Source organism: Ranitomeya imitator, chromosome 3 (genome assembly GCF_032444005.1).
Source record: "Ranitomeya imitator isolate aRanImi1 chromosome 3, aRanImi1.pri, whole genome shotgun sequence".
Lineage (NCBI taxonomy): Eukaryota > Metazoa > Chordata > Amphibia > Anura > Dendrobatidae > Ranitomeya > Ranitomeya imitator.
Window position 1 is genome coordinate 275,872,133 of NC_091284.1, and position 25,067 is coordinate 275,897,199.

A 25,067-nucleotide genomic window follows, 5' to 3' on the forward strand; every position below is an offset into this window, starting at 1 on the left:
CGGGCAACCCGAGTCCTTTTATCTGCTTACCCCCTTCAGGAGTAACGCTGAACTTTGTGTCTGTTGCTGCGTCCGGCCCTAGTGAAGCTGATATCACCTCACGTTTTTCCGGTTGCTGTATTATATGTAATGAATACAGCCACGGATCCGGTATCCGTCTTTGCGCCTGTTCTGGGTAGTGATTAATGCTACCCGGTTCTCACAATGTCCTTTTTCTCTGTCCCTCTTCTCCTCAGGCCGGTGATTTGGGCCTGGAAACAGTCACAGGACTGTTAGAAATTCAGCTGTATGACCTCTCACTTTCAGCTCCTTAGCCCAACTGCCATTTCTTCTCTCAGACCAGAATGGATCAAGGGGAGTCTCTGGAGCTCCCCCTTCTGGCCGGAGGTGGTAGTGCAGTCTTGCTATTTTAGTATTTATATTTACTGTCAGTAACTATTTTTGTGGCTAATACCCCTAGGGGTGCCACAACTGCTTAGAGGGTCACGGGCTAGGGAATTTAGCAGCGTGGATGAGCTGATACTTGTCGCCTGGTACCACCGGGGGTAGAGAAGACATAATTAGGGCCCCCGAGTCAACGGCAGTGGGGGAGGAGGAGAATGGACAGTTAGATGACAAGGCGCGGGGGGAGGTATATATTTGCTTCACGGGTTCCCTGGGTGCCCACCCTAAAAAAGAAGTGAGGGAAAAAAGCTGGAAGGACGAGTATGTGCACATTTTCTCGCTTTTGCCAGTGGAGAGGTTGAGTGCGGGGAAGGCAGGAAAGGAAGGGGTGAAGAAGGAGGAGGAGCGACAGAGTACGGTGGTCCCTCAAACTTTTTCAAATTGTTCCATGCCTTCACGATATTAGGTAGTGTCATTGGGGAAAAAGCGCCGGAAAACTGCTCTCAATTGTCTTGCTACATTGACTCCATTGGAGATGCTTGCAAGTTGTACGTGGGGCAAGCGTGGCTGCGGTATGATGAACAGTTTCGTCAGCGCAAGGCTATTCGACCATCCACTAGGTGGAATCAGAAGGATATAGGCTTGTGGCTCAAGATTATGTCCCAAAGCCATAGAAATGGGACTCCCTTTCACGGAGGGGCCGGTAATGCCGGCCACGCACGGTACAGCGCAGGATGCCAGGCAGCGGGGAGCTTTCAGAACCGGGGCAGAATTCAGAAGCATGGGCTGTGCTGGCAATTCAATGAGGGACAGTGCAAATTTGGAATGGGTTGTAAATTCAGGCACACGTGTTCCAATTGTAATGGACCAGCGCATGGGGCCAATAGGTGTCCCAAAAATACGGTGGTAGGGTGGGAGGAGCCTGCCATGGTCAAGGGACAAACACCAGTCAATCTACATGCGATGCTCCATTATCTAAATTGGTACCCGGACAGGAAGAAAGCGGACTTATTATCTATGGGTTTTAGGGATGGGTTTTTTTATCCCTTCCCCGGCGTTCCAAACGTCACGGAAGTTGAAGAATTTGAGTTCAGCCTATCAGCACCCTGCAGCTGTAAAACAAAAACTAAGGAAAGAGGTGCTGATGGGCCGGATGGCGGGTCCGTTTAGGTCCCCACCCGTATCAGGCTTGGTGGTTTCTCCGTTGGGTATTGTACGAAAGAATGAACCGAACAAGTACCAAATGATCCATCACCTGTCATATCCTCGTGGTAAGTCCGTCGACGACGGCATCGATCCGGAGTTATGTTCTGTTCTATACGCATCATTTGATGGGGTGGTAGAATGGGTCAGGAAATGTGGAAAGGGGGCGCTGATGGCAAAAACCGACATGGAGTCAGCTTTTCGGTTATTGCCGGTAAACCCGGATAGTCAGAGGTTGCTCGGGTGCTTTTGGGAGGGAGAGTACATTGTAGAGAGGTGCTTGCCGATGGGATGCTCGTTGTCGTGTTCGTTGTTCGAAGCCTTTAGCAACTTCCTGGAGTGTGTAGTAAAGGATATCACAGGATTGGGATCGCTGATCCACCACCTGGATGATTTTTGGTGCGTAGGTCCCTCGCAATCTGAGGTGGCGACACCATTTTAAAAAGTTTACAGTGGGTCGCAAAGGATTTTGGGGTGCCATTAGCTCCCGAAAAAAAAGTCGGGCCAACGTCGTGTATCCCCTTCTTTGGAATCGTGATCAACACTATACGGTGGGAGTGTCGTCTCCCGGGTGTAAAACTGGCCGCCCTGAAAGAGGAAATATGCAGGGCCAGGAGGGTTAAAAAACTGAGATTGCAGGAGGTGCAGTCCTTGCTGGGGAGTTTAAAATTTGCATGTTGAGTCATGCCTATGGGCAGGGTATTCACAAGGAGATTGGCGGGGGCGACGGCTGGCATAAAATCACCACATCATTATGTGCGCCTAACAGCGGATAACAAAGCAGACCTGGCGGTTTGGGATACATTCTTGGAAAAATACAATGGGCGTTCCCTGATGATGGAAGTGGGATGTTGTATTTCAGACATTGACTTATACACGGATGCAGCAGGCAGCTATGGTTTTGGAGCTTACTCTCAAGGACAGTGGTCCGTGGCAGAATGGCCAGAGGAGTGGGTGCGCTCGGGGCTGAAAAAATTGCATTACTGGAGATTTTTCCTATCCTGGTTGCGGTAACGCTATGGGGAGGTCGGTTAAAGAACAAAAGGTTCGGTTTAAGTGCGATAACATGGGCGGGGTTATGGCCATAAATAATATCACTCCGTCTTCGCCGCCAGTAATCTAAGTGTTGCGTCAGCTGGTGTTGGAATGCTTAGCTATCAATGCTCAGGTTACAGCATCTCATGTGCCAGGAGAATTTAACTCGATCGCTGACGCGCTTTCTCGTTTTCAGTGGCAGCGGTTTCGGGCGTTGGCCCCCGAAGCGGAAGAAGAGGGCTTACCCTGCCCTCCCAGGCTCTGGAGCGTGGCATCAGGGCTGCCGAACCGCTGATCAAGTCATCCTTAACAAGTAGCACATGGGCAGCTTACCTACAGACATGGAGGCAGTGGGAGCAATGGCTAGGCCACAGGAGTGAGGTCTTGACAGAGGAAGAACAAATTGGTTTGTTATTGAAGGGAATTAGGCAAGACGCAGATAATAGATGGTCCACAGCAAAAATGAGTCAACTAATTTCAGGGTTAGCATTCGGGTTTAAACTAAGGAACAGAACTGACAAAGAGTTTTTTTAGTAAGACAGGCCATTAACCCCTTTCTGACATCGGACGTACTATCCCGTCCATGTGGGGTGGGCCCCTATGACCATGGACGGGATAGTACGTCCAGCGCGATCGGCGGCGCTCACGGGGGGAGCGCCGCCGATCGCGGCCGGGTGTCCGCTGCCTATCGCAGCTGACATCCGGCACTATGTGCCAGGAGCGGTCACGGACCGCCCCCGGCACATTAACCCCTGGCACACCGCGATCAAAGATGATAGCGATGTGCCGGCGGTGCAGGGAAGCACCGCGCAGGGAGGGGGCTCCCTGCGGGCTTCCCTGAGCCCCCCGCAGCAACGCGATGTGATCGCGTTGCTGCGAGGGTCTTACCTCCCTCCCTCCCTGCTCGAGCCCCGGATCCAAGATGGCCGCGGATCCGGGTCCTGCAGGAAGGAGGTGGCTTCACAGAGCCTGCTCAGAGCAGGCACTGTGAAGGCTGCAGCGCTGCATGTCAGATCAGTGATCTGACAGAGTGCTGTGCACACTGTCAGATCACTGATCTGTGATGTCCCCCCCTGGGACAAAGTAAAAAAGTAAAAAAAAAAATTTTCAAATGTGTAAAAAAAATTAAAAAAAATATTCCAAAATAATGAAAAAAATATATATATATTATTCCCATAAATACATTTCTTTATCTAAATAAAAAAAAAAAAACAATAAAAGTACACATATTTAGTATCGCCGCGTCCGTAACGGCCCGACCTATAAAACTGGCCCACTAGTTAACCCCTTCAGTAAACACCGTAAGAAAAAAAAAAAAAACGAGGCAAAAAACAACGCTTTATTATCATACCGCCGAACAAAAAGTGGAATAACACGCGATCAAAAAGACAGATATAAATAACCATGGTACCATTGAAAACGTCATCTTGTCCCGCAAAAAACGAGCTGCCACACAGCATCATCAGCAAAAAAATAAAAAAGTTATAGTCCTGAGAATAAAGCGATGCCAAAATAATTATTTTTTCTATAAAATAGTTTTTATCGTATAAAAGCGCCAAAACATAAAAAAATGATATAAATGAGGTGTCGCTGTAATCGTACTGACCCAAAGAATAAAACTGCTTTATCAATTTTACCAAACGCGGAACGGTATAAACGCCTCCCCCAAAAGAAATTCTTGAATAGCTGGTTTTTGGTCATTCTGCCTCACAAAAATCGGAATAAAAAGCGATCAAAAAATGTCACGTGCCCGAAAACGTTACCAATAAAAACGTCAACTCATCCCGCAAAAAACAAGACCTCACATGACTCTGTGGACCAAAATATAAAAAAATTATAGCTCTCAAAATGTGGTAACGCAAAAAATATTTTTTGCAATAAAAAGCGTCTTTCAGTGTGTGACGGCTGCCAATCATAAAAATCCGCTAAAAAACCCGCTATAAAAGTAAATCAAACCCCCCTTCATCACCCCCTTAGTTAGGGAAAAATTAAAAAAATGTATTTATTTCCATTTTCCCATTAGGGCTAGGGTTAGAGTTAGGGCTAGGGTTAGGGCTAGGGTTAGGGCTAGGGTTAGGGCTAGGGTTAGGGTTAGGGTTAGGGCTAGGGCTAGGGTTAGGGTTAGGGCTAGGGTTAGGGCTAGGGTTAGGGCTAGGGTTAGGGCTAGGGCTAGGGTGAGGGCTAGGGTTAGGGCTAGGGCTAGGGCTAGGGTTAGGGCTAGGGTTAGGGCTAGGGTTAGGGCTAGGGCTACAGTTTGGGTTGGGGCTAAAGTTACAGTTAGGGTTTAGATTACATTTACGGTTGGGAATAGGGTTGGGATTAGGGTTAGGGGTGTGTCTGGGTTAGAGGTGTGGTTAGGGTTACTGTTGGGATTAGGGTTAGGGATGTGTTTGGATTAGGGTTTCAGTTATAATTGTGGGGTTTCCACTGTTTAGGCACATCAGGGGCTCTCCAAACGCGACATGGCGTCCGATCTCAATTCCAGCCAATTCTGCGTTGAAAAAGTAAAACAGTGCTTCTTCCCTTCCGAGCTCTCCCGTGTGCCCAAACAGGGGTTTACCCCAACATATGGGGTATCAGCGTACTCAGGACAAATAGGACAACAACTTTTGGGGTCCAATTTCTCCAGTTACCCTTGGGAAAATACAAAACTCGGGGCTAAAACATATTTTTTGTGGGAAAAAAAAAGATTTTTTATTTTCACGGCTCTGCGTTATAAACTGTAGTGAAACACTTGGGGGTTCAAAGTTCTCACAACACATCTAGATTAGTTCCCTGGGGGGTCTAGTTTCCAATATGGGGTCACTTGTGGGGGGTTTCTACTGTTTAGGTACATTAGGGGTTCTGCAAACGCAATGTGACGTCTGCAGACCATTCCATCTAAGTCTGCATTCCAAATGGCGCTCCTTCCCTTCCGAGCTCTGCCATGCGCTCAAACGGTGGTTTCCCCCAACATACGGGGTATCAGCGTACTCAGGACAAATTGGACAACAACTTTTGGGGTCGAATTTCTCCTCTTACCCTCGGGAAAATACAAAACTGGGGGCTAAAAAATAATTTTGGGGGGAAAGATTTTTTTTTTTAATTTTCACGGCTCTGCGTTACAAACTGTAGTGAAACACTTGGGGGTTCAAAGCTATCACAACACATCTAGATGAGTTCCTTAGGGGGTCTAGTTTCCAAAATGGTGTCACTTGTGGGAGGTTTCTACTGTTTAGGTACATTAGGGGCTCTGCAAATGCAATGTGACACCTGCAGACCATTCCATCTAAGTCCTCATTCCAAATGGAGCTCCTTCCCTTCCGAGCCCTCCCATGCGCCCAAACAGTGGTTCCCCCCCACATATGGGGTATCAGCGCACTCAGGACAAATTGGACAACAAATTGTGGTGTCGAATTTCTCCTGTTACCCTCGGGAAAATACAAAACTGGGGGCTAAAAAATAATTTTTGTGGGAAAAAATTTTTGTTTTATTTTTACGGCACTCCATTATAAACTTCTGTGAAGCCCTTGGTGGGTCAAAGCGCTCAGCACACATCTAGATAAGTTCCTAAGGGGGTCTACTTTCCAAAATGGTGTCACTTGTGGGGGGTTTCTACTGTTTAGGTACATTAGGGGCTCTGCAAACGCAATGTGACACCTGCAGACCATTCCATCTAAGTCTGCATTCAAATGGCACTCCTTCCCTTCTGAGCCCTCCCATGTGCCCAAACAGTGGTTCCCCCCACATATGGTGTATCATCGCACTCAGGACAAATTGGGCAACAAATTTTGGGGTCCAATTTCTCCTGTTACCCTCAGGAAAATATAAAACTGGGGGCTAAAAAAATAATTTTTGTGGGAAAAAAATTTTGTTTTATTTTTACGGCTCTGCATTATAAACTTCTGTGAAGCACTTGGTGGGTCAAAGTGCTCACCACACCTCTAGATAAGTTCCTTAGGGGGTCTACTTTCCAAAATGGTGTCATTTGTGGGGGGTTTCAATTTTTAGGCACATCAGTGGCTCTTCAAACGCAACATGGCGTTCTATCTCAATTCCTGTCAATTTTGCTTTGAAAAGTCAAACGGCGCTCCTTCCCTTCCAAGCTCTCCCATCCGCCCAAACAGTGGTTTACCCCCACATATGGGGTATCAGCGTACTCAGGACAAATTGTACAACAACTTTTGTGGTCCAATTTCTTCTCTTACCCTTGGGAAAAAAAAAATTGGGGGCGAAAAAATAATTTTTGTGAAAAAATATGATTTTTTATTTTTACGGTTCTACATTATAAACTTCTGTGAAGCACTTGGTGGGTCAAAGTGCTCACCACACCTCTAGATAAGTTCCTTAGGGGGTCTACTTTCCAAAATGGTGTCACTTGTGGGGGGTTTCAATGTTTAGCCACATCAGGGGCTCTCCAAACGAAACATGGCATCCCATCTCAATTCCAGTCAATTTTGCATTGAAAAGTCAAATGGCACTCCTTCGCTTCCGAGCTCTGCCATGCGCCCAAACAGTGGTTTACCCCCACATGTGGCGTATTGGCATACTCAGGACAAATTGTACAACAATGTTTGGGGTCCATTTTCTCCTGTTACCCTTGGTAAAATAAAACAAATTGGAGCTGAATTAAATTTTTTGTGAAAAAAAGTTAAATGTTCATTTTTATTTAAACATTCAAAAAATTCCTGTGAAGCACCAGAAGGGTTAATAAACTTCTTGAATATGGTTTTGAGCACCTTGCGGGGTTTAGTTTTTAGAATGGTGTCACACTTGGGTATTTTCTATCATATAGACCCCTCAAAATGACTTCAAATGAGATGTGGTCCCTAAAATAAAATGGTGTTGTAGAAATGAGAAATTGCTGGTCAACTTTTAACCCTTATAACTCCCTAATAAAAAAAAATTTTGGTTCCAAAATTGTGCTGATGTAAAGTAGACATGTGGGAAATGTTACTTATTAAGTCTTTTGTGTGACATATCTCTGTGATTTAATTGCATAAAAATTCAAAGTTGGAAAATTGCGAAATTTTCATAATTTTCGCCAAATTTCTGTTTTTTTCACAAATAAACGCAGGTACTATCAAAGAATTTTTACCATTGTCATGAAGTACAATATGTCACGAGAAAACAATGTCAGAATCACCAGGATCCATTGAAGCGTTCCAGAGTTATAACCTCATAAAGGGACAGTGGTCAGAATTGTAAAAATTGGCCCGGTAATTAACGTGCAAACCACCCTTGGGGGTAAAGGGGTTAAGGGTTACCAGAAGGGAAAAGGTAGAAGGGACAGCAGGCAGCCTGTGTCATTCGGCATGTTAGAAGAATTAGGACTACAGTAAGAGGCGGTGTGCAGGTCACGTTTTGAGGTAGGCCTGTTTAGAATGGCCTTCTCACTTGCATTTTCGGGGCCATGAGGATAGGGGAGCTAGTAGCACCAGGCAAAGCGATAGCGGGGGGCATTGTAGCCGGAGACATCATGAGAAAAAAAGGGGGTTTGGAATTTTGGATCAGGAGATCAAAGACGGATCAGGAGGGGAAAGGAAAAAGGGTGCTATTGGGAAAGGTAAGCGGATCTAACATGTGTCCATGGAAATGTTTTGTGATATTCTCGGCCACCAGGCCTCAACAGGATGCTGCTATGTCACGAGGATGAGTCCTTCTTGTCCAAGTATTCTGGATGTGCTTGGTAAGGACAGGCGAGGATCCTGGCAAATACACAGGTCATTCCTTTCGGTTTGGGGTGGCAACAGAGGCAGCAGTGGGTGGGCTGAGTCCGGAAGCAATAAAGCGAATTGGCCGGCGGGAGTCACAACAGTACAGGTCTTACGTATGACCTCAAGGTTATGAGGCAGCAATCCGTCCTGATATCTGTATTTTAGGGCATTCGTACATTTTCTGGGTAGCACAGCAGGCTGACAGACGGACGGATGGGAGACAGTTAGGTTTTGCAAGAAAAAGGGCGGTGATTAGGTGGCTGGGGTACAGAGGTTTAACATGGGACCGGGTACTACATGGGTTTTCTCGAGCAGTGTACCTCTATGGGATCCCAGATATATTAGGGATGCATGCAGGGGGGACGTGACCTAGGCACGGGTGAGAAGGGGGGACCAGGGGGGTAAAAAGGATGCAGGGAGGAGCTGTAGCCCTCTTTGCTCTCAGGACGTCTGGACAACATGCCCCGCCCACCCATCCCAGAGGAGGAGAAGAACGACCGGGTCGCAGTGGGCGGAACAACAATTCAAATAATGATATGAATGATACATTATACAAGTGAATTTAATTTGGCAATTACCTTTAAGCCCAGGGGAAGGGCAATCCGTAGCCATGGTTCCCTAGAGAATTCCCCCACAGGGGTTTTTTCCTCTCCTGACTGGTGGTGGATGGCTCTTCGTGAGCCTGAGGTTCTGTTATAATCAACGTAATGATGATTTGAGCGTTGGTGTGTCCTTGTAGCTGGCAAAAAAGTTTGGTAATGGGGGATTCTTGCATTGCAGGGACCCCCTATAGTGGATGGTTATGGGTTGTTGGTGGTCTGATGAGACTTGGGTGATACTTGACGAGGCAAGGGGGAAAAACATGTATCCCAAAAGATCTTTCTGAAGAACACTTTCAGGTACACCTCTCAATTTCAAATTATTTCTTCTATTCCAATCCTCAAGATCAGCTACCCTACCCGTCTACCACCCTACCCGTGCCCTCCGCTCCGCTGATGACCTCAGGTTAGCATCCTCAATAATCAGAACCTCCCACTCCCGTCTCCAAGACTTTACACGTGCTGCGCCGATTCTTTGGAATGCACTACCTAGGTTAATACGATTAATCCCCAATCCCCACAGTTTTAAGCGTGCCTTAAAAACTCATTTGTTCAGACTGGCCTACCGCCTCAATGCATTAACCTAACGATCCCTGTGTGGCCTATTTATAATAAAAAAAAAAAAGGTTCCTCGCATCATGTTCTCATACACTTTATGCAGTATTAGCCCTCTGTGTCTGTACTGCTACATACTTAGGCAGGTAACTGGTTCATGCAGCTTTACATGAACACCTGAGCCTTACACTATAGCTGGTCCGAATAACTAAAGCAATTGTTACCATCCACCTCTCGTGTCTCCCCTTTTCCCCATAGTTTGTAAGCTTGCGAGCAGGGCCCTCACTCCTCCTGGTATCTGTTTTGAACTGTGATTTCTGTTATGCTGTAATGTTTATTGTCTGTACAAGTCCCCTCTATAATTTGTAAAGCGCTGCGGAATATGTTGGCGCTATATAAATAAAATTATTATTATTATTATTATTATTATCAGCTAGTTTATTCTTGAGGGATAAATTTTCGGTTTGGATAGAATCATTCTGTTTAGAAAGAGAAGAGATGTCTTTTTCTGTAAGAGTAATTCGTTTTTCGTTTTTTTTAATCTTAGTTTAAAGCTGGTACAAGTTTCTCGGAGGGTTTTGTTTTGTATCTCGAATCCTATCCTCATGGATTCACTAAAAGACTTAAAAAGTGTGTCAAGAAAACCCTTATTAGTTTGTCTGTTGGAATTAATGTAATCATCTAAATTAATAGCTGGAGGCGAAAGCTTTATTGGCAAAGGAGGTTCTGTATGATCTTTCTTAAACCTCTGTCTATCAGGGCTGCTATTGGGTGAGCCATCATCCAGCGGAATTACCGAGTCCTCAAGGGAAGTGTCTAATTTGCTTTTCTGACTGACCAAACCCTTTCTTTTAAAGAAACTGGACATATCCATTTCATTGGAGCATTCAATATTGGTGGATTGGACGCCCCTTTATTATTCACCTTTTTGTGGGGGAATGTTAGATTGAGAATTGGAAGGTAAAGATTTCTGGTTACCCCTCCCCCTTTAACAGCTTTGCTATATGAAGGGATATGGGAAGGTCTTCCAGACATTACATTTTGTTCCCCCTTCATGTGGGGAGATCTAGATTTTTCAGGACTATGTTGATTTGACATATCCTCACTTGATCTTGACTGAGTATTGTTGTAATGTTTAACACTTGCTATTCTCCCTGACGACTCCATTTTGGATTAGAATTCTTCCAAAATGAGTTTAGTCAAAATAAGGTATATAGTTAGAGTATCACAAGACAATACAGTACAATTAAAAATAATGTACCTTATAACTTATAGAGTAACCTAAGCAATAGAAAGAAACACAATATATAATCTTAATATGGCAGATGTTAACTTTTATAGATTTACCCAAGGAGATACATGTATAAGTCTCTTATCATTAGAATATATTCCAAACAGTAAAGTTGAAAACAATTACACTTGTAAAGGATTGGAGTACAAATTCTATTTTGCGGGTTTAGAGATGAGTGTACCCCAAACCTGTGCTCAAGGTAATAATCTTATTACAGTTGTTGCAGTGGTAAGTCACTGAAAGTTCTAAGAGATTATTTAATAGTTTCCAGGAGAGAGTCAATATCACTCCTGGATCAAAGTCTCATTTCTTCTTCTGTGGTGTTGCTGAATGTCTTTATATTAATAAAAATGCAGTTATCAACCTTTTCCTGAGGAGACCAATAAATCCCTGTAAAAAAGATAAGACAGATGGTGTGAAGATAGGTTTTCCATAATTCTCCCTCGCTCAGAGGCGCAGTCTGCTTGGTAATGAAGCATCTATGGAGATGAGAAGCGGTCGGAACTTCTTTACGAGAGCTGTCACCGGTATCAATGCGACTGCTTCCCACCTGAGATAACTTTCAAAAACAGCGTTGTGCCCTTATTTAATTTGATTATGACAATGCAAAATGGGTTGGGCAACCAAGCCTGTGACCTCTGCAAATGAAAAACACCTGCATCTGCTTCCAAATTGTTAATATGTAGATAGAGACACAAAAACTTATTTTTCCTCAAATGCGGTAACCCCATTCTTGAGGTCCTGTTAATAGCCAAGTTTTAGGGCTTAAATATTCTTTGTATGTAAAGAAGCTGCGGAGACACCATCACGTGTTTCTCGACGCAAGCAGTGAATAGCCAGGCCTTTCCCCGGGAAGGAACAACCACGGGAAGGGCAGCATCCTATGAAGGAAAGCCACCTATGCCAAGCATGGTATCCATCCACAGACAGCTGTTTCGGGGTTTTTGCCCCTCATCAGTGTGGAGTAGGAATCTAGCTATTAGGAGCAGTGCCTAGTAAAAAGGCTATAAAGGCACAGATGATTGGCCTCGGGGAGACCAAAACATCCAACACCGCGGAGACACCATCACGTGTTTCTCAACGCAGTGATTCCAGAACACTGCCCCCATCCCTTATGGGAAATATGCAGATGCATGTAAAGAAGCTGCGGAGACACCATCACGTGTTTCTCGATGCAAGCAGTGAATAGCCAGGCCTTTCCCCGGGAAGGAACAACCACAGGAAGAGCAGCATCCTATGAAGGAAAGCCACCTATGCCAAGCATGGTATCCATCCACAGACAGCTGTTTCGGGGTTTTTGCCCCTCATCAGTGTGGAGTAGGAATCTGGCTATTAGGAGCAGTGCCTAGTAAAAAGGCTATAAAGGCACAGATGATTGGCCTCGGGGAGACCAAAACATCCAACACCGCGGAGACACCATCACGTGTTTCTCAACGCAGTGATTCCAGAACACTGCCCCCATCCCTTATGGGAAATATGCAGATGCATGTAAAGAAGCTGCGGAGACACCATCACGTGTTTCTCGACGCAAGCAGTGATAGCCAGGCCTTTCCCCGGGAAGGAACAACCACGGGAAGGGCAGCATCCTATGAAGGAAAGCCACCTATGCCAAGCATGGTATCCATCCACCACATAGGATGCTGCCCTTCCCGTGGTTGTTCCTTCCTGGGGAAAGGCCTGGCTATTCACTGCTTGCGTCGAGAAACACGTGATGGTGTCTCCGCAGCTTCTTTACATGCATCTGCATATTTCCCATAAGGGATGGGGGCAGTGTTCTGGAATCACTGCGTTGAGAAACACGTGATGGTGTCTCCGCGGTGTTGGATGTTTTGGTCTCCCCGAGGCCAATCATCTGTGCCTTTAAATATTCTTTGTGACCCATTGTAAATACTAGATAATAGTAGTGAAAATTACTGAGGGTCCAGTATATAAATTTTTTGCTCAGATAAACCCCCCACTAACCCAAATTTTTTTTAACTTGGCTAGTGTATAACGGAGGGGTAAATATCCTGCTGCCAGCCTTTGTAAAGCCGCGGTTTACCTCAGCTGAGGCAAATGAATAAAAATTCTTGAATTAAAGTTTTTTACTTGCATCAAATAAGACCAGCTGTATTCAGGAGTGAGTCAAAACACTGGTTATTAATAAAATAACATCCTCTTATTCAGGAGCTCCGAACTCTTGCATCCTACATCGGCAGAGCTCAAGCCACGCCCCCCATTCCTGGATTTCTGACTCCTCGTCACTCTTCCGCCAGCAATGCAGATTTAACTCATTTTTCACTCCAATCCTTGATGTTTGCTTTCATTGAGAGCTCCTTTGACCACATGTGGGTTTACAGCAACAGCTTCTAAATGCAAATGCCACACCTGGAATTAGTTCCAGACCTTTTACCGGCTTAAGTAATGATAGATTGATTAGGGAATAGCCCATGTAGCCTTTTATAAAGTTAAGATAATTGTCCAATTACTTATAGGTCCTTTAAAAAGAGGCATCTACATATTAAAGAGCTGTAATTCCTTAACCCTTAATCCAATTAGTATGTGAATATCCTCAAATTAAAGCTGACTGTTGTCATGGTTGTTTCCGATGCTACAGACAGTCGCTCTTCATCTGACTGCAGAAGGTCTCAGCGTTTGGCATTGCAGACACCTTCTTAATCCTTCTGACGTTTGGACCCAGTGGCAACCTCCCTCCAGCTCTTATTGACACACCTGGATCTGGGTGTTTATAGTCTCTCAGTCTGCTTCAGGGAGTCACCGGTGATATTCACATTTTCCCTTGTGAAGGCTTGGAGCTATTGCAGTCGGCTTACTTCCTCTCTGGTGCTGTTGAAGGACATTGGTGTTACCTCTCTTAGTCTGCTCAAGCTAAGTTGCTTCCCCCTTATTTGTCTCCCTTCTTGTCTTTAGTGTACAGTGGTGACTGACTAGTGCTCATCACTCCTCTTCCCTATTCAAGGTCTAGCTCTAGGGATATACAGGGCTTAGGTTCCTGCTCGGCGATTGGTGTGAAACCAATATAGGGATGGTAGGGGAGGCAGGGTGCTATTAGATCTGCTTAAGGGTCTCCACTCCCCCTTTCCCTAGCATTTGAGCTTTGCTCCCCTCTTCCTCTCGTGTTGCTCTTAGTCTTCCCACACTGTGTGTAACAACTGTATGTTGAATATGTTTTGATAAACAGCTAAAATGCTAAAATTTGTGTCTCTGGCCAAATGTTTCTGGACCTATTTGTATTTATATATATGTATGGGCCTGTAGCAGTCATATTGAGAAGTGTATTAGAATATGAGATTCTTATGACAATCAGGTGAGGGAGTGGTCTGTATGTAAGAGATTTTCATTTTGGATTGCATTCTGGAAATCATGACAGGTATAAGTTTGGAGGGAAGGCATATCTGGCCAGCATGGGCTGAATTTATTTTTGTCTTTATTATAGTCAATGATTATGATGTCTACAAGAGTGGGATGTGAAAGGCTTATATGGTGGGATAAGTACATGCAGTATCTTTTACAATATACACCCCTTTCAATTTTTTATCTAATGAGATTTTATAATACAGTATTTTGTGTAATAGTAAAAAATTGATTGGGATAAGAATTCCATTTATGTCTTTACTACAATATCTGCAGGGTATGGAAGGATTTTAAAGACGCACTCCCATGAATATTTTCATTTTATTAAATCTGTGTACATGTTCATTCAGTGTAGTGTGAGTTTACGAATATCTACTGTCACTTTCTCCAGGATCCAGCACTGTTCTGCTTCTCTTCTGAGTGATGCTACCACAATTGCAACTAGCCAGCTCACTCTATGCTCTAAGTATGTAAGGAGCCTTGAGAAGAACGGTGCTGGACACAAGATAGAGCAGTGGTGGGTAAGTATAATAATACAATCACACTACATTACATGTATAAATACACACATTTGATAAAAACAAAATAAACATGGGAGTGCTTCTTTAAGCTTATCACTTTCTCCACTGATAAAGAAGGATGGTCTATATTTTTACCCATGGTACTTAAAGGTCTTAAAAAGGTTCTGTCACCAGTATTCACAATACCAATAACATACATCATTAAATACATCTTAGACCTGACGAGGCTGGTGTGTACTACAACTATAATTGAAGGGGAATAAATCCAACATCTGCAGCAAAAATAAGTTAATATGTTAAAATATCTCATTTATTTCAGCCATTAAAAACTGGAAAAAATTGAAAACATGTTTCGAAGAAGAGAAAGGGAGAGAGACACCCAGTCTATGCGTTTCAAGCTCATCACTCTCAGTTTTTAGTGGTGAGCTCGATACGCGTAGACCCGGTGTCTCTCTCCCACTTTCTTTTTCTCGAAAAGCTGGAAAACAAAGGTTGGCAGCTGGATTGCAGTCAAATGGAACACGTTTTAGGATATTAGGCAGTTAAATATTTAAAATGGATGGTTGTGTTTTGCGCTTGTCTTATTTTTTTTTGTTTATATCAATAAATGTGAGACTTCAAAGCAGAAACCACCTGAAGTTGCAACTTCATCCAAGGCCACCTACAGAGCTTAACGCCAGTTTAAGAAAATAAGCGGGATAACTTTGAACATGAGAAGGATGGTATGGGTTATTAGCCGCATAGTTTAGTAGCAGACTTTTTATCATGTTGTACAGTATTGCAACAGTAATTATATATACAAAAATTTATACAATGACAGATATCTAGGACCGATGTTTTGTTTTATTGATAATCATTACTTTCATTTAAAATCCTCAAAATACAGTATAATGGTTTTGTGTCAATTAATGCCATTTAAAGGGAACCTGTCACCCCCAAAATCGTAGATGAGCTAAGCCCACCGACATCAGGGGCTTATCTACAGTGTCCTGTAATGCTGTAAATAAGCTCCCGATGTATCCTGAAAGATAAGAAAAAGATGTTATATTATACTCACCCAGAGGCGGTCCCGCTGCGATTGGCGTTGCGGTCCATTCGGGGGCCTTCCATCTTCTTAAGATGGCGTCCTCTTCTTGTCTTCACGCTGCGGCTCCAGCGCAGGCGTACTTTGTCTGCCCTGTTGAGGGCAGAGCAAAGTACTGCCGTGCGCAGGCGCTGGGAAAGGTCAGAGAGGCCCGGCGCCTGCGCACTGCACTACTTTGCTCTGCCCTCAACAGGGCAGACAAAGTACGCCTGCGCCGGAGCTGCAGCGTTAAGACAAGAAGAGGATGTCATCGTAAGAAGATGGTAGGCCCCGGACCGGACCGCGAAGCCTATCGGACCAGACCACAGCGGGAACGCCCTTGGGTGAGTATAATCTAACCTCTGACCTTTCCCGGCGCCTGCGCACTGCAGTACTTTGCTCTGCCCTCAACAGGGCAGACAAAGTACGCCTGCCCTGGAGCCGCAGCGTGAAGACAAGAAGAGGACGTCATCTTAAGAAGATGGAAGGCCCCGGACCGGACCGCGATGCCCTCCGCAGCGGGACCGCCTCTGGGTGAGTATAATATAACCTCTTTTTCTCATCTTTCAGGATATATCAGGAGCTTATCTACAGCATTACAGAATGCTGTAGATACGCCCCTGATGCTAGTGGGCTTAGCTCATCTACGATTTTGGGGGTGACAGGTTCGCTTTAATGGATTCAGCTTTTTTCTGCCTCTATAACACTGTGACTCTTTTGCATATAGGGAGTTTTCACACCTCTATCATGATTTCCTTTTATTATATAAACTACAGTGCAGTGTCCATAGGACAGATACCACTGGACTCCATTGACCTGTAATTGGGTCCATTGGTTTCTGACATTTTTTCATTAACATGAGACACAGACATGAACATAGTCTTACTTGTTAAAAAAAAATGTAATAAAATGTATTGATGTTATTTAGGAAGATGAACAAGAAGAGAGTGAATGTGATGATGAAGAAAGTGAGGACAGTAGGGAGAGCGATGCGGAGTCTGATTCAGAGCCTGAGGAGAAAGGTGAGAAAGAGCATTTGTAGCCTTACTTTGTAAAAATATCCAATGAAGGTGCTACAATTGTTTTTTTTTCAATGCCTCAGGTTCAATTGGAGGTGATCTAGCTGACCTTACCTGCGAGATTGAAATTAAGCAGCGCCTAATTGAAGAACTGGAACAAAGTCAACGAAGGCTCCAGACGCTCAAACTTCAATATGAGGAGAAACTTCAGCAGCTACAAAGTCGAATTCGAGACACACAGCTGGAGAGGGATCGTGTGCTTCGGGAGCTTAGTATGGGATACACCGTATTTAAAAACCTGACATATCTCCATTGATATTTTAGTGCTTGGAACCCATATTTGTGTAACCTTGTACAGTGCTTTTAATTTATTTTAAACTACAACCCACAGCCATTCTTTTTGACCATTTCATTACATAGTACCATACTTACTATATGTCACATACATCTCAAGACCGTTGATCCTACAGGCTCTATGGAGTGCTATACGGAAGAGAAAGCTAATAAGATCCGTGCTGATTATGAGAAGCGATTGCGAGAGATGAACAGAGACCTGCAGAAGTTACAGTTAGCTCAGAGGGAGCATGCGCGTCTTCTCAAGAATCAGTCACGCTATGAGCGAGAGTTACGCAAGCTACAGGGAGAACTTAGTGACATGAAAAAAGCCAAGGTAGGATCCTGGACAACAAGATATTGTTTAAAATGTATATAGCGCTTACAAAGGAAATCCAGTCAAAATGATTCTTTGATGTCATAGATAATATAACACGTTTTCAGCCAAATTCCATTTGAATACAGGTTTGCTCAGTATCGCCTAAGGCTACTTTCACACTAGCGTTAACTGCAAACCGTCCCAAAAACGTCTTTTTCCCGAAAAAACGGATGCGTCAAAAAACTGCAAAACGTATGCAACGAATACAGCATTTCGACGGATCCGTCGCAAAACCGTCGCAAATCCGATAAACGGTTCCGTTGAAATGCTGGATGCATTGCATACGTTGCATACGTTTTTTCCATCCGTTGCATACGTTTTTACGACGGATCCGTTTTTAAAATGGGAGGCACCAAAATTTGATTGGCTACTGGAAACTAGGGAAATCTATATACTGACTGTATTTACAGCACATCTTTGAGGGTTTTAGTTTAGTGGCAATGATGGATGGTGTAATTGGGAGGATTTCGAGTTTGGTTACTGAAGTTATATTTGAGACGAATCGCCTGGATATCATAGTGCGGGAGAAGGAGGCGGCAGCAGAAAGACGGATGATGCAACGGAGAAGGCGACGATTCTGGATACATCCAATCAATGAGCTGCGGATGACCAGGGGTGTCCAGTCCACTCTCTATCTGGAGTTGCGGTGCAACCCCCAAAAATTCTTTAGTTATGTACGGATGAGGATGGAACATTTCGATTATTTGGTTGGAAAAATAGAGGATGTCATCCAAAGGCAGGACACAAGGATGAGGCTTGCCATCACACCGGCGGAGCGGCTCATGGTGACACTGCGGTAAGCATTTTTTCTTTATGTCATTGCTCATATTGAATGTGAGTACATGCTGCAGAGAATACTGCGCTGACACATTGCGCCGCATTTACTGTAGCATGTCATTTGTTGGTTTATGTGAGGCCATTCCACTTGTTTTTTTTTCTTGTGTCATTGGTCATATTGAATGTTATTACATGCTGCAGAGAATACTGCGCTGACACATTGCGCCGCATTTACTGTAGCATGTAATTTGTTGGTTTATTTGAGGCCATTCCACTTGTTTTTCTTGGTTGATGGTCTGTGCAATTTTTTTTTACATTTTTTTTTATTTTTCCCTGCAGCTTCCTAGCTACGGGTGAGTCTTTGACTTCACTCCATTTCCAATTCCGGCTGGGGATTTCCACTATTGGCGGAATTGTGAAGGACACATGTCGTGCGATTTGGGACACTTTACAGCTGGAGTATATCCCACAACCAACAATGGAAATCTGGATGAGAAGTTCCGAACAATTTGAGCGAATGTGTAATTTTCCAAATTGTGTTGGTGCTGTGGACGGCAAACACATTAGGATTGCAAAACCGGCAGGAACAGGATCAGAGTACTATAACTATAAAAAATACTTCTCAATTGTACTCATGGCTATTGCTGACGCCAACTGCCGATTCCTTGCTGTGGATATAGGAGCGTATGGCCGGTCCAACGACTCCCAAGTGTTTAAAAACTCTCCGATGGGTCGCTGCCTGTATGGAGATACATACAATTTCCCGCCAGCAAGACCGCTCCCAGGAACCAGTGAACCAGCCTTGCCCTATGTGTGTGTAGGTGATGAAGCCTTTCAACTGTCGCCGCACCTACTGAAACCATACAGCAGCCGTGAATTACACCGCACCAAGCGGGTATTTAATTACCGTCTTACCAGAGCAAGAAGAGTGGTAGAGTGCTCTTTCGGTATTTTGACAGCAAAGTGGAGAGTTCTGCTGACGGCAATAAAACTGGATACAAAAACTGTAGACGATGTTGTCAAGGCATGTGTGGTGCTCCATAATTTTGTTATTTCAAAGGAGCCCGTTACCTTGGATGACGAACAATTGGAGACATCCTTGTGGGATTACCGAAGTGCCTCTGTTCGCTCCACCGGTTCTGTTACTAGGATGAGGGAACAGTTTGCTGAATATTTTTTGTCACCTGTTGGGCGGATTCCATGGCAAGACATAATTGTGTGACTTTTTTTAAATTTTTTTTCTTTTTTTTTTCCAAAATTTTTTGGTAGCAACTGCCACAAAAAAAAAAAAAAAAAGAGTGTGTGTGGTTTGCTTGCTAATATAATATAAAACCATTTTGTTAAACCTTGAAAACGTCTGGTGTTTCTTTTCACTTAACCTTTCATATTTACCTTAATTAATGAACACACACACACAGTAGATTGTAAACCAGAATTATGTTTATTTCAAAAAATATATTTTTTGTGGGTAATTTTCCCACACAATTTTTTTTTTGGTAATTTAAAGAACCTTTTTTTTTTTGGCAAAAAAAAAATATGTACAAGTACATTCCAGGTTCACAGGTCCTGGTATTGTTGGGTGGAGTAACTATGGGAGGAGGGGCTGGAAGGTTGGACCACGTCGGTAGGTGGGATTGGGGAATCCCTACCTGTTGCGTCTGTAGTGGAAGGGGGGGGGGAAACAGGAGGCTGACCAGAGGGGTGTTGTGTTGGGGTAGGTGGAAAACTTACTGGGGAAGTAAAGCTGGGCAAAGATGAAGAAAACACGGGTGAATACATTTGGGTTGTGGGCCGGGTTGGGTATTGGTACTGATGTTGATATTGAGAGTGATGTGGATATTGGGACTGGCGGTGATATTGTGGGGCATGGTGTTGAAATTGGGACTGGGATGTGTGGGGAGGTGTGGGGGTAGATTGGGGTTCGTTAATTACCTTCAGCAGAGCGTTATGGCAGCTATTCATTACCCGCATCTGCTGATCAAAAGAAAGCTTTTCCATGCTCCTGAGCATGGACTGAAAAAAAAGATTGGCTGGAGCTTGACTTACATCTAAATGCAGTCTATCCAAGCGACTGCTGATTTCATGGTGGTTTTCACTCATGCGTGATTGCATCATGCTGAAACCAGCAGTCACTTGTTCTCCCAAAATTTTAAATGAATTTTGGAAGCCTGCATTTAGATGCAAGAACTCAGGAGCATAGCTCCTTTCCTGACCCCTCTGACGCTGCCGCCATGAACCTACCGGTGGTGTAGAGGTGGCAGGGTCAGAGGGGTGGGGTAAAGGGAACGCTATCTGTTGACCATCAGATGCGAGTAAGGAAGGCTGCACTCCACTGGTAGAGGCGGATGAAGTGGAGGGGACAGAGGGGTGAGAGGTGTGGGGCCTACAGACGTGGTCCCCGGTGGCGGACTCAGGAGGGATCGCTTCAGAGGGTGCAGAGGTAGATGCAGGCGCACGGTGGCTGGAGTAGGTGCTGTGAAAGAAAAAAAAATAAGTTAATATATTGATATGAAAAAGGCCGGACTGAAACAAAAGTTTTGTGATTAGACAGGTTCTTACTGTGATGTTGAATACTTACACTCTACTCAGCATGGTTTCCCTCAGGAAGGAGAGGTTCGGGCCATATCTGTACCTCCTCTTCTTCCTTGCTGCTGAGCCACTCGGGGCCTGCATCTCCTTGTTAAACTCCCTCTTAAAGCGATCCCTCAATGACCGCCACCGCTTCCTAACCTTGGTACCTGTGAAGACAGGAATGAAGAAAAAAAAAAAAATATTCGTAAATGCAAGACATTACATTCAGCTCAAAACATCACTGAAAAGTGAATACTTACATAGTTTGCTCTGCTGCTGTGGAAGAAGGTCCTCCCACCTCGCAAAGATGTTCCGGCATACTTCCAACCAGAGCCGACGGGTGACACTGGTATCAGCATGCCTGCGGTCAGCCATGTTCCACAGTGGCTCCCGTTCACGAACCTCCTCGATGAGGGCTTCAATATCGATATCTGAATCGTATTCGGGAGCACACTGTGAAGCCTGTTAGAACAAAAAAAAAAGAAAGAATTAAAAATTAGTAGACTGAAAGCAAAAAATTAACAATTGAAGCCCCACAAAAAACCGACTCACTGATGGCCGACCGCGGCGTCGAGTCCGCCGACTCTGGGAGCGCCTGGGAGAACCTTCATGCTGTGCTGGACGTTCAGCAGCACCAGCAGCAGCAGCAGCAGGAGACTGAAATAAAGGATAAAAAAATTAGCTTTAATGTATGTATATGTTTTCTGTGTTACGTTATATATGAAATTCTGTTTTGTGTACGGTGCAGTGTGATGTGTGAAGCAAGTGTTTCACCACTACGTACACTTGGTTCCTCCTCCACTTCGATGTCTCCACCCGTCTCGGTCCCTTCCGACAGCTCCTTATCGGATTCTGATTCCTGTTGAAACATAATAAATGCATGTAGTGACTCAAAATGATGTAAATTTAAAAAAAAAAAAAAAAAAATTTTTTTACTTACCGATACCTGCTGTTGCTGTGGAGGAGGGCTGCCGGAAGAGGACATTGTGTGGCTGTGGTCCAGGTGGCTGTGGTCAAGGTGGCTGTGGTCCAGGTGGCTGTGGTCCAGGTGGCTGTGGTCAAGGTGGCTGTGGTCCAGGTGGCTGTGGTCCTGGTAGGTCTGTAAGTTAAAAGACACTTGCAATCTGCTCTACACATTGAAGTAGCAGATTTGGGGTCTTCAAAACTTACTTTTCAGATTTTCTGGATGTGGGCCAGGTGGCTGTGGTCCAGGTGGCTGTGGTCCAGGTGGCTGTGGTCAAGGTGGCTGTGGTCCAGGTGGCTGTGGTCCTGGTAGGTCTGTAAGTTAAAAGACACTTGCAATCTGCTCTACACATTGAAGTAGCAGATTTGGGGTCTTCAAAACTTACTTTTCAGATTTTCTGGATGTGGGCCAGGTGGCTGTGGTCCAGGTGGCTGTGGTCCAGGTGGCTGTGGTCAAGGTGGCTGTGGTCCAGGTGGCTGTGGTCCTGGTAGGTCTGTAAGTTAAAAGACACTTGCAATCTGCTCTACACATTGAAGTAGCAGATTTGGGGTCTTCAAAACTTACTTTTCAGATTTTCTGGATGTGGGCCAGGTGGCTGTGGTCCAGGTGGCTGTGGTCCAGGTGGCTGTGGTCAAGGTGGCTGTGGTCCAGGTGGCTGTGGTCCTGGTAGGTCTGTAAGTTAAAAGACACTTGCAATCTGCTCTACACATTGAAGTAGCAGATTTGGGGTCTTCAAAACTTACTTTTCAGATTTTCTGGATGTGGGCCAGGTGGCTGTGGTCCAGGTGGCTGTGGTCCAGGTGGCTGTGGTCAAGGTGGCTGTGGTCAAGGTGGCTGTGGTCCTGGTAGGTCTGTAAGTTAAAAGACACTTGCAATCTGCTCTACACATTGAAGTAGCAGATTTGGGGTCTTCAAAACTTACTTTTCAGATTTTCTGGATGTGGGCCAGGTGGCTGTGGTCCAGGTGGCTGTGGTCCAGGTGGCTGTGGTCAAGGTGGCTGTGGTCAAGGTGGCTGTGGTCCTGGTAGGTCTGTAAGTTAAAAGACACTTGCAATCTGCTCTACACATTGAAGTAGCAGATTTGGGGTCTTCAAAACTTACTTTTCAGATTTTCTGGATGTGGGCCAGGTGGCTGTGGTCCAGGTGGCTGTGGTCCAGGTGGCTGTGGTCAAGGTGGCTGTGGTCCAGGTGGCTGTGGTCCTGGTAGGTCTGTAAGTTAAAAGACACTTGCAATCTGCTCTACACATTGAAGTAGCAGATTTGGGGTCTTCAAAACTTACTTTTCAGATTTTCTGGATGTGGGCCAGGTGGCTGTGGTCCAGGTGGCTTATGCCGGTCAGTGTGGTCCCTACTCTATCTGCAATATAATAAGTATAATGGATTGAAAGTTAGACCAAAGCAGAAATAGGTAATGTTTACCACTAAACACCATGTTAAAATGAGAAAAATATGTGAACACCCAAACCCAAAAACTGGTGCACGTTATACCATTCTTTTCCATGTCCCAAAAACAAAAAAAGGTAAACTGTGAGACACCTTTAAAAATATTTTTATGTTTTAAAAAAAAAAACAATTACCTCCCCGAAATAAAATTTCAAAGGATAACCTTTATTAAAAAATGACCACTCAAACAACTCTGTATTGCATGTGTAACCATTGGTACATACACCTGATTTAAATTTACCTTTAAGAAATTATACTACGGACAATTTTTTAAGAAACATTTTATTAATATATAATTTATTTCTTTTTTTTTTTTTTTAAATCACAATGGAGCAGAAATGCTCTTTATTTTAAAATACAAGTACATCGAATGGGAATGGTTAAGTAAATTTAAAAAAAAAAAATATAACCTCAAGCTGCAGACCATTAGACTTTGCAATAATACATCCATTTTATTAAACAAAAAAAAAAAAAAGGTGCACAAAACACTATACTAAAGGTACTGTCACACTAGACGATATCGCTAGCGATCTGTGACGTTGCAGCGTCCTCACTAGCGATATCGTCCAGTGTGACACGCAGCAGCGATCAGGCCCCTGCTGTGATGTCGCTGGTCGGGGAATAAAGTCCAGAACTTTATTTGGTCGCTGGACTCCCCGCAGACATCGCTGAATCGGCGTGTGTGACACCGATTCAGCGATGTCTTTGCTGGTAACCAGGGTAAACATCGGGTAACTAAGCGCAGGGCCGCGCTTAGTAACCCGATGTTTACCCTGGTTACCAGCGTAAAAAAACAAACAGTACATACTTACATTCAGCTGTCTGTCCCCTGCCGTCTGGTTCCTGCACTGACTGCTGGCCGGAAAGTGAAAGTGAAAGCACAGCACAGCGGTGAGTCACACAGCGATGACTCACCGCTGTGGCTGTGCTCTGCTTTCACTTTACGGCCAGCATTCAGTGCAGTAACCAGACGGCAGGGGACAGACAGCTGAATGTAAGTATGTACTGTTTGTTTTTTTACGCTGGTAACCAGGGTAAACATCGGGTTACTAAGCGCGGCCCTGCGCTTAGTTACCCGATGTTTACCCTGGTTTACCGGGGACCTCTGGATCGTTGGTCGCTGGAGAGTGGTCTTTGTGACAGCTCTCCAGCGACCAAACAGCGACGCTGCAGCGATCCGGATCGTTGTCGGTATCGCTGCAGCGTCGCTAAGTGTGACGGTACCTTAACCCCTTCCCGACCTGTGACACAGCGTATGCGTCATGAAAGTCGGTGCCAATCCGACCTGTGACGCATATGCTGTGTCACAGAAAGATCGCGTCCCTGCAGATCGGGTGAAAGGGTTAACTCCCATTTCACCCGATCTGCAGGGACAGGGGGAGTGGTAGTTTAGCCCAGGGGGGGTGGCTTCACCCCCTCGTGGCTACGATCGCTCTGATTGGCTGTTGAAAGTGAAACTGCCAATCAGAGCGATTTGTAATATTTCACCTAAAAAAATGGTGAAATATTACAATCCAGCCATGGCCGATGCTGCAATATCATCGGCCATGGCTGGAAATACTAATGTGCCCCCACCCCACCCCTCCGATCGCCCCCCCAGCCCCCCGATCTGTGGCCCGCTCCCCTCCGTCCTGTGCTCCGCTCCCCCGTCCTCCTGTCCGCTCCCCCGTGCTCCAATCACACCCCCCCGTGCTCCAATCAAACCCCCCCGCACTCCGATCCCCCCCCGTGCTCCGAACCACCCCCCCTGCACACCGATCCACCCCCCCTGCACACCGATCCACCCGCCCGCACACCGATCACTCTCCCCCATGCTCCGATCCCTCCCCCCCGTGCTCCGACGCCCCCCCGTGCCCTGATCTCCCCCCCCTGTGCCCTGA

At 45.0% G+C, this 25,067-nt stretch overlaps 2 protein-coding genes across 4 annotated transcripts in view; both read left to right on the top strand.

Annotated features, from left to right (window-relative positions):
* KIF21B (kinesin family member 21B) overlaps window positions 1–25,067 on the top strand; it is a 764,016-nt gene that overhangs the window by 281,898 nt on the left and 457,051 nt on the right. For all 3 annotated transcript variants that reach the window (XM_069756481.1, XM_069756482.1, XM_069756483.1), the window contains exons 13-15: window positions 16,630–16,723; window positions 16,804–16,992; window positions 17,191–17,390. In XM_069756481.1, coding sequence (XP_069612582.1) covers window positions 16,630–16,723; window positions 16,804–16,992; window positions 17,191–17,390 — 483 coding nt within the window. The remainder of the gene's footprint in view (window positions 1–16,629; window positions 16,724–16,803; window positions 16,993–17,190; window positions 17,391–25,067) is intronic.
* On the top strand, window positions 17,727–19,558 carry LOC138669755 (uncharacterized). The gene is made up of 2 exons (XM_069756480.1): window positions 17,727–18,228; window positions 18,549–19,558. The coding sequence occupies exons 1-2, from the start codon at window positions 17,873–17,875 to the stop codon at window positions 19,429–19,431; spliced, it is 1,239 nt and encodes a 412-aa protein (XP_069612581.1). The 5' UTR covers window positions 17,727–17,872; the 3' UTR covers window positions 19,432–19,558.

Excerpts from the sequence above, each read along its gene's own strand:
- LOC138669755 (XM_069756480.1), top strand. The coding sequence starts at position 17,873 with ATGATGGATGGTGTAATTGGGAGGATTTCGAGTTTGGTTACTGAAGTT. Across the intron at positions 18,229-18,548 it reads CGGCTCATGGTGACACTGCG|CTTCCTAGCTACGGGTGAGT; the intron begins GTAAGCATTTTT and ends TTTTCCCTGCAG.